This window comes from Rattus rattus, chromosome 11, assembly GCF_011064425.1.
Source record: "Rattus rattus isolate New Zealand chromosome 11, Rrattus_CSIRO_v1, whole genome shotgun sequence".
Taxonomy (NCBI): Eukaryota; Metazoa; Chordata; class Mammalia; order Rodentia; family Muridae; genus Rattus; species Rattus rattus.
Window position 1 is genome coordinate 70,814,005 of NC_046164.1, and position 15,947 is coordinate 70,829,951.

At 40.8% G+C, this 15,947-nt stretch overlaps 1 protein-coding gene across 1 annotated transcript in view; it reads left to right on the forward strand.

The window, feature by feature from the left end:
• Poln (DNA polymerase nu) overlaps positions 1–15,947 on the forward strand; it is a 114,039-nt gene that overhangs the window by 59,301 nt on the left and 38,791 nt on the right. Inside the window, exons 13-15 of the mRNA XM_032916412.1 lie at positions 1,074–1,131; positions 2,053–2,130; positions 2,992–3,106. Coding sequence (XP_032772303.1) covers positions 1,074–1,131; positions 2,053–2,130; positions 2,992–3,106 — 251 coding nt within the window. The remainder of the gene's footprint in view (positions 1–1,073; positions 1,132–2,052; positions 2,131–2,991; positions 3,107–15,947) is intronic.

The window sequence follows — 15,947 nt, forward strand, 5'->3', positions numbered from 1 at the left end:
AAAACTACTATGCTGTGTTCTGTGGGAAATAATGTTAGGACCTGAGCCCCTATTTGCTAGTTGCTCCTGACCATACAGTGCTTTCCAAGAGCTGCCAGATGTGTGTGTTAACTACAGTTTGGCTTGATGATAGCCTGATTCTGATAGGTGGGGAGCACGGTCAATTTTAGACAACTTTAGGCAGTGAAATTACTCAGAATGAGTAAGCTTTCTACATACTATTTACTATGTTGGAAAAAGAACCCCCATTCATAGTTGGATATTTCAGTGTATATACTGTATGCAGTCCGAATGAAAGTTGGATTTTGTCATTGCTTTTTTTCTGCTCTGTACAACCTGTGTTTTAAAGCCCTTTATTCCATGAATGCTATATATTAATTGTTTTGGATTTTTAAACCAATCTTGCATTCCTAAGACAGTTATGTCTTGGTTATGATATATAACCCCTTTTCTGTGTTACTGGGTTTTGTTTGTAGTAGATGTGCGGCTTTGTCTTCATGTGGAGTGGGGGCTGTGTCTGACTTGGTCTTTGCTGCCTGCCTTTGGATCCCTTTCCCTGACTGGGCTGCCTTGTTTGGCCTCAGGGGGAGAGGATGCACCTAGTCCTGATGCAAGTTGACGCCAGTGTGGGTCGGTACCCGGGGGAGGAGGGAGAGGATGGGGCAAGTGGGGTGGGATGGTTGGACTCAGGGGAGAGGGAAGGAAGCTGTGATCAGGAGTAAAGTGAATAAATAAATTGATGAAAAATGAGTACTTTTAAATGAAAAGAATAAGGGACAGTTTTCCTAGGATCTATCTTTAGCATGTCGTGATTTTTACAGTTAAGAAAGTTAATAGTTTGGGTTACTGTCAGGTCACTGTATGTATCACAGGCTCACACAGGCCAGGTCCAGGGAGGTCTCATACCTGCTGATTGCCATGGCGGTGTCTCCATCAAGACTTTCATATTTTTGCATGGCATATTGACATAAATTTAGTAAAATATTTAATAAATACTATATATTTTAAATGCCTTGAATGGTACAGATTAAGAAGAATACATATTTCAACTAAAACTATTATTTTTATTATAGAATATCCAGGGTATCTCCAAGCACCCAATCCAGATTTCTAGGCCTCGGAATTTTAAAGGTAACACATTATTTCCTACTTGTTAGACTCTTCAGAACATTTCTTAAAACCCACAAGTGTTTACAATCACTTTCTTACAATATAACTGTTACTCTTTTCTGAAGTTCTCCTCTTTGTTTGCACGACCAGTATTTAAACCTACATTGAAAAAACTAAAAAGCAGCTGAAGTGATATAGTACCTCCCTCTTAGCAGTTTATGCATTAAAATAGATGATAATTATACCAGGGAAATATATCCCTTCCCACCGTCCCTCCCCCACCAACTTCCCAATAAAGAACAAACAAACGCACACACAATAGCATGGCTTTTAATAAGATGGAGACGGAGGGGTTTTTTTTTAACTGGAGATGTTTATAACAGCATATGAAAACTCTTCTTTCTTTTGAGCTATCCCACTTGTAATGCTGATGGTCACATTCCTTAAGAAAATTCCCACCTGGTAAAGGGTGGCAGGATGTCCACTCCCAATGAGCTGTGGCCAGGTCAGTGCTGCTGCTGTGCTGTGGGCATTGACCCAGGAGTCACAGTAATACCACCAAAGCTAAGAGCACTCCTTTCTAAATGCACATCATCGCCTTGAGCAGCTGCCCTTTCATGGTCTCTCCGGGGGGAACCACATAGCTTCCAGTCAGTGGGGCTTAGTTTCCAGTGCTTCGCTAGAGTGGTTTTGGGGGTCAGTGTCTGACTTTTTACTTTCTTTATCATAATTGTAGACAGAGCGTAGAATTTTGATAATAGAAAATTTTGTTATCTTCCAGTGGTATTTATTTTTTAACTGAATTACTAGAAATAGTAAAAAATTAAAAATTTTAGACATAAATTTTATTTATGGATGATATTGAAATATCTCTGTATAAAGAATTACTGCAAGTCAGCTGATACTGAAACTAACCACATGCTCTTAAAATGACCATTCAAGGTAAAGAAGAGGAGACTGCCACCATCTCTCCAAGAACTCTGTTTGTGTCCTCTGAAGGCCACACCTTCTTGGCAGCAGGTACATGCATAGGATGGTAGAGGGATGCCACTGTCCATGTAGCTTGATCTGTCATTTTTATGCAGCTCAAATATTTACCAACAAATAGTGCAAAGATACATATAGAACTCATTCACTCAAATAAATCCTGATGCAAACACATATCTGAAACAAAGAGTCCTTATACACATTAAGTAATAACTCGTCTTTATCTTTCAGGGTCCCCTCATTTTGCTGTATTTTGATCCCAGATAATTCCTGAGTAACTCATTCAATCTGCTTCCTCCTCCTTTGTCTTCCCCTAGTCCCTCCCCTTGCCCACTCAAGCAGCCCTGCTAGCTACTGTTCTCCTGTACTTCAAGTCCCTACAGCCCTTCCTTTCTTCCTCTTCTGTGTTCATTGTAATTTTCTTAAGGTCTAGAAGCAAGGGAGTTGACAACCCCATCATGACACCAGCTTTCCACATCCACACCACTCTCTCCAGAACGATGCCTTGATCCAGTTTTCCATTTCTCTCCTTCTGACATACAAAATGATTTACTCAGAATGTCTGCTAGATATTAATTAGATTCCATGGAGAAAGGGTTCACTAACATATCCCAAGGGGATCCTGGAACACAGGAGGCCCTTCATAAAGTTGTGTTAAATGTAGAGAATGAGTGAACACTATCCATTTTGGAGGCTTTGTTGACCTTGCCAGAGGAAGCACAGGTCTTTGGAATTGCTGGCATAGAAAAGAGCCTATATTCCTAAGGCTAAGGGAGTCTGGCAGATAGGAAGAGGTGTGATGACCTTGAGCCCCACAGAGAGGCAGACTGAGAGTGGCCTGGAGTGAGTCAATGATGGGGGTAGCATAAACTAACTGAGAACTGTGTCTTACAGACTTTTCACAGATTGAATTGCGCATTCTTGCACATTTATCTGGGGATCCAGAGCTTTTGAAGTTATTCCAGGAATCTGAAAGAGATGATGTATTTTCGACCCTGACTTCACAGTGGTAAGATAGCATAACAAGGCACAATAGTATCAGATTGGCAGGAATGCTAACATGATTTTAAAAGTTATTCCAAAGCTATTTTCATTAGAAAAAAATTAAAATTTTCTGTATTGTTAATCATTTCAAAAACAAGAGTAGATGACTAGGATGCCAAAAGTTTCCTAATTATGAGAGAACTTATGACTCGTCCCACCATAAACAAGGGTAAGAGGAATAGAAAGTAGGAAGTCACGGGCGGAGAAGGAGCTCTGCTGCTATACGTGTGATCTGTGGGCCTCCTACCCACCCCTGCCTTTCATAGGGCAGGGACAAATGGGCCTCAGGTGGCAGCCCCCAACTCTATGGTTCACTCTGGGAATCCCAGCAGCCAGGGACTTCAGGTTTTGTTGAAGTTTGCCTCTCTGATATCGGAGTCTACCTTTTTTTTTTTTTCTGAATCACCATTCATGAGCAGGATTCTCTCTTAGATTCTCTGTTCTGGAGTAACAGAGTGCTCCATGTAACCCACTGCAGTCATCTGCTATATCTTACTCTCCACTTAAAGGGAGGCTCTGCTCTGCTGTGGAAAAACTAGACACTGCACCTGGGGTGCTCAGCTAACCAGATATGCCACTGCGTCAGGATTCTGCTGTAAGGGAGAGAAGGCGCAGGTTGCTGCTGGTGGAAGGTCCCTGCCTCAGCTGTCACTGCCCCTTCAACCACAGGTGCTGACTTCCTCTCACTGGGAGTCTTCCATCAGACTGTCCCCTGTTACTTCCTCCTTCTCCCTCACTTTTTTTTTTTCTTTTTTTCAGAGCTGGGGACCGAACCCAGGGCCTTGCGCTTGCTAGGCAAGCGCTCTACCACTGAGCTAAATCCCCAACCCTTCTCCCTCACTTTTATCTCACCTCCTGAAAACTTCTTGTGTCAGGAAGCTTCCAGAAAGTGTGATCCTGGCCCCCATACATGGCCCTGCCCTCGCCTCTCAAGCACTTATTTCTTTTGTTGTTAAGTCTTCCCCAGGGCGTGTGACCATCATGGGGACAGGACTGCATACTTCAGATGAGGCTTCAGCTTCTATGGCCCACTTACTGGTCTCCTCTGGCTAGTCTCCACCACAATGGTGTTCACTTTACTCAAGCCTCTCATTACTTTGTACTCAGGAAGGCTGTCCCCAACCTCATCCCAGCGTGCCCTGTACTCATAACTGCAGGAGCCCTGTGTGACTGACACACCAGCTTGACTTTTCTTAGCTTAGTTGCTCCTTGTCCAGTGCAGCACCAGCGCTCTTCCCTGCTGCACCCCACTAAGCTCTGGAGCTCGCAGAGCATCTGCTGAATAAGTGCAGAGAGCAGAGTCTAGGCTTCCCTGAGCATTCACCAGAACACCAGCACTTCAGGCTCTTATTTGAGTAATAAAGGTTAGGAAATATTCTACATGAAAGAGCTAGAGTTGGGGGTGGGAATATAGTACTACTGTTTGCTACCCATGGAAATTGTGCTTGATAGGAGCAACAGGAAAATAAGCAAATGCAAGGAATGAACAGTATGGGGATTTGAGTAAGAATGGACCCCATAGTCTCATATATTTGAATGTTTAATCACTTAGAAGGAATTGGAAGTGTGGCCTTGTAGGAGGAAATGCGTCACTGGGAGTAGACTTGGAGGTTTCAAAAGCCCTTGCTAGGGTTATTCTCAATCTCCACCAACCAACCTCCCTCCCTCCTTCCCTTCCCCCCTCTGAGAATCAGGATGTAGCTCCTGATTTTTTTAAAAAATTTATTTATTTATTATATATAAGTACACTGAGGGCATTGGATCCCATTCTAGATGCCTGTGAACCACCATGTGGTTGCTGGGATTTGAACTCAGGACCTCTGGAAGAGCAGTCAATGCTCTTAACCACTGAGCCATCTCTCTAGCCCCAGGCTGTAGCTCTTAACTACTTCTCCAGTACTATGCCTGCCATGCCTGTGGCCAGGCTCCCTGCTGTGATAATAGACTAAACATTTGAAACTATAAACAAGCCACCAACTAATGCTTTCTTTTATAAGGGTTGCTGTGGTCACAGTATCTTTTCACAGCAATAAAGCAGTGACTAGGACAAACAGAATCCTTACTAAGTACAATAAGAGGGGTTCTGGCTGGAAGTGAGGATGTGATCAGGAGCCAAGTCTAGCTTATCAGCTCAGAGTCTCGCCACCTACCATCTTCCAGTGACTATCTTTCTTTCTGACCCCATTCTCTGCCCTCCTCCTTAGCTATGCCCTGATATTCTGTAGTGCTGCCACTTTAATACAAGTGGCTTCTAACTGGGCCAGGGCCCTCTCTCAGATACTGCCTTCCTGAATCCACCAGATGTGTATTTGGTCCTCACTGGCCTGCTCCCATGCTTAGCAGCCCAGCACCTCCACCTGATGTCTGGCTGTGGGCTTATTCACCTGCTTTCGTCTGCTACTGGGATGAAGCCTTTCAGAAGACCGTTATGCTAGCTCCTGTCTGCAAGCATAGCAGAGTATTATTAATAGTATAAGGAGTTGCTCTCCCATAGGATGGGTTGCAAGTTGATCAGTCATTGGTTGGCCATTCCCTCCATCTCTGCTCCATTTTTTATCCCTGAACATCTTGTAGGTAGGAAAAATGTGGGGTCAAAGCTTTTGTGGGTGGGTTGATGTCCCCCTCCCTCCACTGGAAGCCTCACCTGGCTATAGGAAGTGGCCACTTTGGTCTTTAAATCCCCTATCCACTGCTAGGAGTCTCAGCTATGGTCACCCCCATAGATTCCCAGGAGCCTCCCCCATCCCAGGTCTTCTCCATCTAGTTTCAGAGATGCTCCCCCACTACTTCCCCCCACCTCTCTGAGTCCTCTCCCCTATGCCTCTCCACATCTGATCCCCACATCTCCCCCCAAACCCCCTTTCCTACCCAGTTTCCTCCCTCCATCAACCTCCAGTGTCTATATTTTATTTCCCCTTCTGAGTGAGATTCAAGCATCCTCCCCTAGCCTTTCTTGTTACTTAGCTTCTTTGGGCCTGTGGATCGTAGCATGGGTATCCAGTACTTTATGACTAATATCCACTTATGAGTACATACCATGTGTGTCACTCAGACTGATATTTTCTAGTTCCATCCATTGGCTTACAAAGTTCCTGCCTTGTTTTTAATATCTGAGTAGTGCTCCATTGAATGGATTCTTTTTATCCACATAATTGTTTTAGCTATCCTAGGTTTTTTTCCCCCATATGAACCTGAGAATTGCTCTTTCAGGGTCTGTAAAGAATTGTGCTGGAATTTTGAATGGAATTGCATTGAATCTGTAGATTGCTTTTGGTAAGATGGCCATTTTTACTATGTTAATTCTACTGATGAGCATGGGAGCTCTTTCCATCTTCTGATATCTTCAGTTTCTCTCTTTAGAGTCTTGAAGTTCTTGTCATTCGGGTCTTTTACTTGCTTGGTTAGAGTTATACCAAGATATATTATTTGTGGCTATTATAAAGTGTGTTGTTTCCTTAATTTCTTTTTCAGCCAGATTATCATTTGTATAAAGGAGGGATACTGACCTTTTTGAGTTAATTTTGTATCCAGTCACTTTGCTGAACGTGTTTATTAGCTGTTGAAGTTCTCTTGTAGAATTTTTGGGGTCACATCTATACTGTCATATCATCTGCAAATAGCAATACTTTTGTTTTTTTATTTCCAATTTGCATTCCCTTGATCTCCTTTAGTTGTCTTATTGCTTTACCTAGAATTTCAAGTACTGTTTTGAAGAAATAGGGAGGGAATCGACAGCCTTGTCTTATCCACAATTTTAGTGGAATTGCTTTAAGCTTCGCTCCATTTAATTAGATGTTGGTTATTGGCTTGCCATATATTGTCTTTATTGTGTTTAGGTATACACATTGTATCCCTGATCTCTCCAAGACTTTTAACATGAAGTAGTGCTAGATTTTGTCAAAGGCATTTTCAGCATATAAAGAGATAATCATGTGATTCTTTTTCTTTGTTTATATGGTAGTTTACATTGGTGAGCTTTCATCTGGTGAGCTGTCCCTGCAGCCTTGGCATGAAGCCTGCTTGATCATGGTGGATGATGTTTTTGATGTGTTCTAGTATTTGGTTTGTGAGTATTTTATGGAGTATTTTTGCATCAATATTCATAAGGGAAATTGGTCTGAAATTCTCCTTTTTGGTGAGTCTTTGTGTAGTTATGTATCAGGCCTTATAGACTGAGGCCTTATAGAATGAGTTTGGCACTGTTCCTTCTGTTCATATTTTATGAAATGGTTCAAGGAATATTAGTATTAGCTCTTCTTTGAAAGACTGGTAGATTCTGTGCTAAAACCATCTGGCCCTTGGCTGTGTTTGGTTGGGAGACATTTAATGACTACTTCTATTTCCTTAGGGGTTATAGGACTGTTTAAATTATTTACATGATCTTGATTTAACTTTGTTAATTGGTATCTATCAAAAATTGTCCATTTCATTTAGATTTTTCAATTTTGTGGAGTACAGGCTTTTCTTAATTTTGGCTGAAAGTCTATTTTTATTAGGTGTTAGAATGGCTATTTCAGCTTGCTGCTGGTGTCCATTTTATTGGATAACCCTTTTCCAGCCCTTTACTCTAAAATAACATCTATTTTTGTTGCTGTGGTATGTTTCTTGTTGCAGCAGAATGATGGATCCTGTTGTCTCATCTATTTTGTTAGCCTGTGTCTTTTTATTGGTGAATTGAGTCTATTGATGTTGAGAGATATTAATGACCAAAGATTGTTATTCCTTCCATTTTAATGGTGGTTGTGGTGGTGGTGTGTGTACATGTACCCACACACATGTACTTCCCTTCCTTTAGTTTGCTGGTGGTAATTTTTTTTCCTGTGTTTTCTTAGGTGCAGTTAACCTCCTTGGGTTGGAATTTTCCTTCTAGTAGCTTCTGTAGGATGGGACTTGTGGATAGATATTGTTTAAATTTGGTTTTGTCATGGAATATCTTGTTTTTTTTTCCAATGGCAATTGAGAGTTTTGCTGGGTAGAGTAGTCTGGGCTAACATCTGTGGTCTCTTGTGCAAGACATCTGCATAGGTCCTTCTGGCTTTTAGAGTCTCTGGTGAGAAGTTGGATGAAATTCTGATAGATCTGCCTTTATATGTTATTTGATCTTTTTCCCTTGCAGCTTTTAATGTTCTTTCTTTGATTATTATGTAGTGAGAGGATTTTCTTTATGGTATAATCTATTTGGTGTTGTGCAAGCTTCTTGTATGATTATAGGTATCTCTTTAGGTTGAGGAAGTTTTCTTCTATGATTCTGTTAAATATTTTCTGGGCCTTTGAGCCAGGAGTCTTTTCCTTCTTCTATTCTTATTATCCTTAGGTTTGTTCTTTTCAGATTTCCTGAATGTTTTGTGTCAGGAACTTTTTAGACTTAGCATTTTCTTTGACTGATTATCAGTTTCTTCCATCACATCTTCTACACTGAGATTCTCTCTTTTATCTCCTATATTCTGCTGGGGATGCTCACATTTATAGTTCCTGTTCTCTGTCCTCAGTTTTCCATCTCTAGGATATACTCTCTGGTCTTGAACAGTTTTATTCATTTCCTTCACTTGTTTGGTTGTGTTTTACTGTATTTCTTTAAGGGATTTATTCATTTCCTCTTTTAGGGCCTGTATTATCTTTCTGAGATTGGAATTTAGGTCATCTTCTTGTACTTTCACTGTGGTAGGATATCCAGGGCTTGCTGTATCATGATACCTGGGCTTTGGTGGTGCCTTTAGCCATCTAGTTGTCCCTGATGTTGGCTGGATGTTCCTGATACTTGCAAGACTCCTTGGGGAGGCAGGCAGAGCTGTGGGCCTGACAGTGGAGCTCAGGGAATAGTACAGTGCTCACAGCTACTGGCTGTGCCCCAGGTGGACCTGAATGTTCTGGGGCTCTGAAGACCTTCTTAGGAAGGCAGGTAGCGCCACCTTGGGCTAGACAGTGGAGGTCAGAGGACAGCATGCAGCTCACATCTGCTGTGCCCCAGGTGGGCCTGGCAGGCAGGGGATTTGGGGCAGGGGCAGGTCTAACCAGGATGTTCCCAGGTCCTGCAGGCTTCCTCTGGGAGGAAGGCAGAGCTTGGGCAGGACAGTGCAGGTCTGGTAGAACACTTTCTTTCTCCTGGGAAACACTTATGAAAACTGCATGGTAAGGTAAAGAAATGGCAGATGGATTGGAAAGGAAGAAACAACCCCCCACCCCGATTTATAGAAAACATGATTGTTATTCAAAGGCTATAACAAATAGGTGTTTTGATTTGTTTTGTTTTGGTTTTTTGTTTGTTTTGTTTTTTGGATTTTTTGAAACAGGGTTTCTCTATGCAACCCTAGCTGTCCTGGAACTCACTCAGTAGGCCAGGCTGCCTCAAACTCAGAGAGATCTACTTACCTCTGCCTCCCAAGTGCAGGTATTAAAGTCATGCCTCTATCACCAGGTTCTAAACAGGTTTGTTTGTTTTGTTTTATTACTAGAACTAATATATGAGTTCAGCAAAGTCATAAGGCTCCAAATCAATACTCAAAAATCAAACCACATTTTTTAAAACTGACAACAAATATGTAGAAAGTAAAAGTAAAACAATATATCCATATCTTCTGTAGAAAGATTGCATCCCCACCCACTTTACTCTGGTGTGAAAACCACACAGACACAGCAGACATCAGAGTTTGGAGTTTGATAGCTTTCCTTCCTTGTGATATGAAGTTTGCTACTCTCTCCCACAGTAGGCAGTGGTGGTGAGAAGTTGTCCGTCCTCAGACAGGCCTTCGGTCACAGGGACAAACACCATTCTGCTGTGGGCTATGCTGCTAAGCTAGGGTGTACAACAGTTTAGCTGTAAAAAGTTCATTTCCAACTTCAAATACTTTTCAGTCTTAAAAGGACTTTCCAGGATAAAACCCACTCATAACCAGGGCATATCTGTTCTTAATCATTTAGTCAGCAAACACTTATGCCTAAACTTAGGAAATGCTAATCAAAGGAAAAGACTCAAAGATCGAATAAATCGGGTTGGGGATTTAGCTCAGTGGTAGAGTGCTTGCCTAGGAAGGCATGAAAAAGAACCAAAAAAAAAAAAAAAAAAAAAAAAAAGATCGAATAAATCAAGAGTATTGTAGTTGTAGTATGGACAACTCAGGGTACACATGTCAGTCTCACCAAATAGATCCATATGTTCATAATCAAATCTTTTAAAGCCTAAGTAGTCTGTTTATACACATGGAGGAGCTTATTCTAAAGTAAGGAAATCATGGGGAGAAAACACTAGACCAGCTAAAACAGTCCCTGCGTAAGAAGTGTTATCCAGTGATGAAGGGAGCGTAAGTTTGTAGAGGGCTGGAGACATAGATCAACAGAGCAGGAACGAGGCCATAGCAGCCCCTCACAAATGTGCCCAGCTGACTTTTGGCAAAGGTTTAATGTGAGGCAGAAAATTATCCTCTTCAGATTTGTGTCAAGTTTATCACACGTAAAGCTGATGTGAAAAGTTCATGTCTGTGTTGGATATTATATGTCTTTTCTGCATTTTTATTAGCTTGTAATAGTTCAGGAAAGAACTTCCAAAATAAGAAGCTTTTAGTATTTGCATGATGGTTGCTTCCAACCTCCACAGCAGTAGTAATCTGGCATTTGTGACTTATACTATAATTAGTTGCTGTGGAAATGATTTTTATGTTCTAAACAGAGGACCAGAATAGCACATGGTAAAAATGCAGATCAAAATCACATAAAAAACGCCTGTACCCTGTAAAATGCTCTGTTGTTCCAAATGCAATAAGCAAAAAAAAAAAGCAAGTAATCAAAAATATGTAGTAATATCTTTCAAAGTAATAACAATTTCCTAGGAAAACTTTGGAGGTTGAATAATTACACACAAACATTGGGACATGGAGTTTAGAAGAAATCATGGAGGTGTCATAATGGCCCTCACAAATGTGCTCAACTGATTTTTGGCAAAGGTTTAATGTGAGGCAGAAAATTATCCTCTTCAGACTTGTGTCAAGTTTATCACACATAAAGCTGATGTGAAAAGTTCATGTCTGTGTTGGATATTACGTCTTTTCTGTGTTTTATTAGTTTGTAATAGTTCCGGGAAGGACTTCCTGTTCTCACCTTTTCTCATCTGTGAGGCCACAGCCAGTGATGGAATGTAGTAAAGACAAAAAGAAGCTGAGACAAACTGTTCTTGCTGTAGGCAAGAAGTCTGTAGGACATCCTGTTTATCTGGTATACCAGGACTCAGTCCCTTAAATGCTATAGTAGCAAATCCTAAAACATGGGTTTAGCTTAGGCCAGGTGCCCATCAATGAGGAGCTGGCCATTGCAGATGAAAGGTGGAACTGGGTAAAACCATCACCTATGAGACCTAACAAAGATAATTGTACTAATAAACTTGTGACTTTCACGCAGGCAAAACAGGGCAATAGAAGTCAAGAAAATGCTTTGATAACTTTGTCTGCTATTGACAAAGTACTGTGAGAAAGATGCTATGGTAGTTTGAATGTGCTTGGCCCAGGGAGTGGCACTATTAGGAGGTATGATCTTGTTGGAGGAAGTGTGTCATTGTGGGGATGGGCTTAGGAGACCTTCCTCCTTGCTGCCAGGAAGCCAGTCTGCTCTTTGGTTTCCTTTGGATGAAGATGTGCAACTCTCTGCTCCTTCTGTGCCAAGCCTTTCTGGACATTGCTGTGTTCCTGCCTTGATAATGGACTGAACCACTGAGCCTGTGAACCAGCCCCAATTAAATGTTGTCCTTTTTAAGACTTGTCTGTCCACAGCAGCAAAACCCTAACTAAGACAGAAGCCAACTCAAGAAACAAGTGGCCAGTATACAGGAGGACATGAAAGAGAAATGTGGGAGTCAGAAATGTGAGTCTTGCTAATTTAAATATAGCAATAATCCTCATCTCTACCCACTCTATCTGGCCTGTGAACTAATATTCAAGTAAAGGGTGTGCCTTTGATGCCTACTTGTGGTACCCACAATATCTAGAGAGGGGACATATCTCTTGGGTCGTGAGTATGTTGTAGGTAGATAGAGCAAACTGGAGTTAAGTGGAAGGACTGATGACATTTCTGAGAGATGCATTTCATATATAAACATCAATGCTGAGTAAAATATTCTGTGATTATTTGAGCCATAATCCCTAGGCTTCTAGTTGTCTATAGAGAAGAAGCAAGCTGCACTCCATCATTCCATGCTATACTTATACATCCAAAGTCCTCCTCCATACCCAGTACTTGCTTTTCTACAACCTGAAAGATCTAGCCTGAGTCCACATCCTATACCCCTGCCCAGTCCCACCACCTCCTTCTACACTAGGCTTCCGGCAGGATCTGTATCCACCCACAAGACCACTACCTCCATTTCATACCCAGACTTCTCATTTCCCCCTCCAGGGTCCAGCCTGGTGAGTACCCCTGATCTCCTCATCCATGCCTTTTTTTTTAATTTACTAGAGTTAGCTTGGGTCTTGGAACCAGTGAAAAAGCCTACTCTGGGCTTCTCAACTCCACTGCAGAAGAACTCTTGTCTTGGGGCAGTATAATCCATACTTGTCCACCATAACACAAAACTCTCTCATGCCTATCCAGCTTTTCCACTCAGACCCATCTAGCCCCACACTCCCCAATTAGAACAGGAAACACATCCTGCAAACCAGCCCAGTCCCCTTTGCCCACCTGACTGTATTCTACCTAAGACAACCCAAGACACCTCAAGATGTCCCCCATTCTTTCTCTCCCACCATGATATAGCCATAACAAACTCAGAACTAACAAAGGGAGTCCACATGCTCAGATCTCATCAAAGGAATACCAGTAATATGAAAGATCAAGCCAGTATCTTCTCTTGCCAATGAGAATTACCTAGGCCTCCAAACACAAAAGTTAAAGGAACAATCACAAATCTCAAAAAAAATCAAGTGTTGAGGAAGCACAAAGAAACAGCTCAATGAATCAAGGAGAAAGAACTGAAGGAGAATAAACACCTGATTGATGCCCAAGAAAACACAAGCATTAGGCTAATGGTGAAGACAATGTGAGACTTGAGAATAGAATTCAATCAGGAAATAGACACATTGAAGAAGGCTGAAGATGGAATTGAAAAACCCAGAAGCCCAATTAGAAAACTCAAAGGAATCAAGCAGAAGACAGAATATCAAAGGTCTCAAAGATAGAAGAGACTCTAGATCAAATAGTCAAGGAATATGAAAAAACTATAAAGACAAAACAAAACTTACTGAAAGCTACAAAAGAAAAAAAGATTAGTCACATATACAGGAAAATCCAACAAAATAATAGCCTATTTCTCAGTGGGAACTTTGAAAGTCAGAAGAGCCTGGAGCAATGTATTCCAATTTCTAATACATCCATCAAACCCATCTGCCATGATTGAAGGAGAAAGAAAAGTTCCCCATGACAGAAACACCATGAAGAAACTTAGATCCAGCAAATAAATCCTAAGGAAAACACAGGAAGCAGTATTTAAGACTGAAGAGAGCTATGAATGTAGGAGAGAGACTATAGAAAGAAATATAAATATATTTATTTCAACACAAAATGTCACTGAGAACACAGCAGCATCCTAAGTAAACCATAAACATCTCAATAGTAATTTTAAATCTTAATGGCTTCGATTCTCCAATCATAAAACAATGACTGAATGGATCAGAAACAAAATCCATCTGTCTGTTGCATACAAGAAACACCTTTTAAAACCATAGTTCTAAAGGAAGCTACCTACCACCTTAGAGTAAAAGGAAGAACAAAAGTGCTCCAACCAAATGGGATTCCAGAAAGTGATGAACCCTTAAAAAAAAAAAGAGCCCATTGTGAGTGACTCTAATCCCTAGAGGAGGGAAGAGGCACCACCTAAATTTTTAATTAGCTTGTAGTCTAGCAAGGCATACTAAAACTCAAAAGAGCCCCCTCACAGAGCACACTCTTCATTATGTCTCCTACGAGTCTGAGTTCCTGGGAATAGAAATCAAGGCTGAAAGCAGTCTGACAACTATAGGAAATCAACAGAAGACCTTCTGGATCATAGAGAGCTCTACCCATCTCAAGTGTTCTGATGGGATTTAACTCAAGATGCAGAAAGACAAGGTAGGACTAGAGGGCAAAGTGGCTTTTTAGAAACTCAAAAATTTGCACTTGGTTTGTCACAAGGAGAGAGCTTTTCTGTGATATAAAAAGCTGACACTGGTTTAGAAAGCTCCAAGAAGTTCTTTATCTGTATAGTTCTCATACTACTGACCCCATAGAAAGAGAGCTTCTGGGCCCACTCACAAACTGATTGCAAGGAAGTCAAGGCCCAACCTCACCACAGATCAAATTGACTTTGCTCCCAACTTTGTGATCCAGCAGGAATAGTGTGCCTTTTATAGGAAGTAAATGTTGCTTCAGTATCCACTGTTATTTTCTGTAAAATGTGCAGAATATAGTAATTCAGGTAAGTGGAAACAAGAAATATGCTCTATAAACAAGAGAGTAAACATTCAACAGAAGTCAGCCGAAGAAACAGTCCAGGTATGAAGCTATGGAAGAGAGTGCTTAAAAACCATAATGAAGATGCTGAAGTGTGTAGTTCTTCACAGTTGATGGTTTCTGGTGGGGATGGGCAGCACAAATTAGACTTGGTGGTATTTTTTAAGGGCACAAAAGTAGGAGGATAAACTTGGGAGGAATAGGAAATGAATGTGATCAAAATACATTATATGAAATTCTCAATTAATAAAAATATTATATTAAAAGGGATTGAGGATTTATCTCAAGGTCCTTGGATTGGTCCTCAGCTGTGGAAAAAATTATATATACTTTGATAAGATTTTATATATATATATATTAGATAATACACTGCTATGCCTGACATATGCTAAAAAATATCAGGCACGGTAGTTCATGCCTTTAATCACAGAATTCAGGAGCAGAGGCAGGTGGATCTCTGTGAGTTCAAGGTTAGCCTGGTCTGCATAGTGACACTCAAAAGACAAAACCAAACCAAAAAAACCAACAATATTTTAGATGAAAAGGGGGCTCTAAGTGCTAACTTTAAGAACTTTAAGAAGAACTTGAAGAGCTAATGAACACTGTAGATAGGGAGAACATCATTAAAGTGACAAATACCATATCAGAACAGTAACCAAAAAATGTAGCATGGGCCAAGTGTGGTGATACATACCTTTAATCCCAATACTTGGGAAGCAGCAACAGGTGGATTTCAATGAGTTCAAAGCCAGTATGATGTACATAGTAAATTCCAGACTAGCCAAGATGACATAGTGAGAACCCCATTTCAAAAAGAAGAGGAGTGGGAAGAGGGGGAGGAGACAGAGGAAGACGAGAATAAAAAGGAGGAGGAGAAAATTCACCTGAGAAAAAAATCCATTAATCTACACCAGTATACAGAGACAAGAATGAGACACAGAAAAAAAGAACATGGATCACTTAAAACCCATACATGGGATAAAATAAAATAAGTCAACTTTCACAAGGCAAGAAGAGAATGAAGGTAAGTTATAATAAATATGGCTGAAAACTTTCAAATGTTCACATAACCTATATATCCAAAAAGCTTTAACTCATTCCAAATCTTTACTGTAAAACCCAAAGATGGAAATCAGCAATAGAAGACAAGACAAGATACATTGGCAAAGGAAGAACAATATAATCGCAGCAAATACAGAGGTAGAAGATAATCCCAGAGTGCCCAAACTGTCTGGGATTTGTCATCTAGAAAATTACAAAAATTAAAGCAAAACAAAAACATTCCTCAGATATGCAGAAATGTGAAAGAATTTGTCTAAGTACTTCTTCACTAGTAGGAT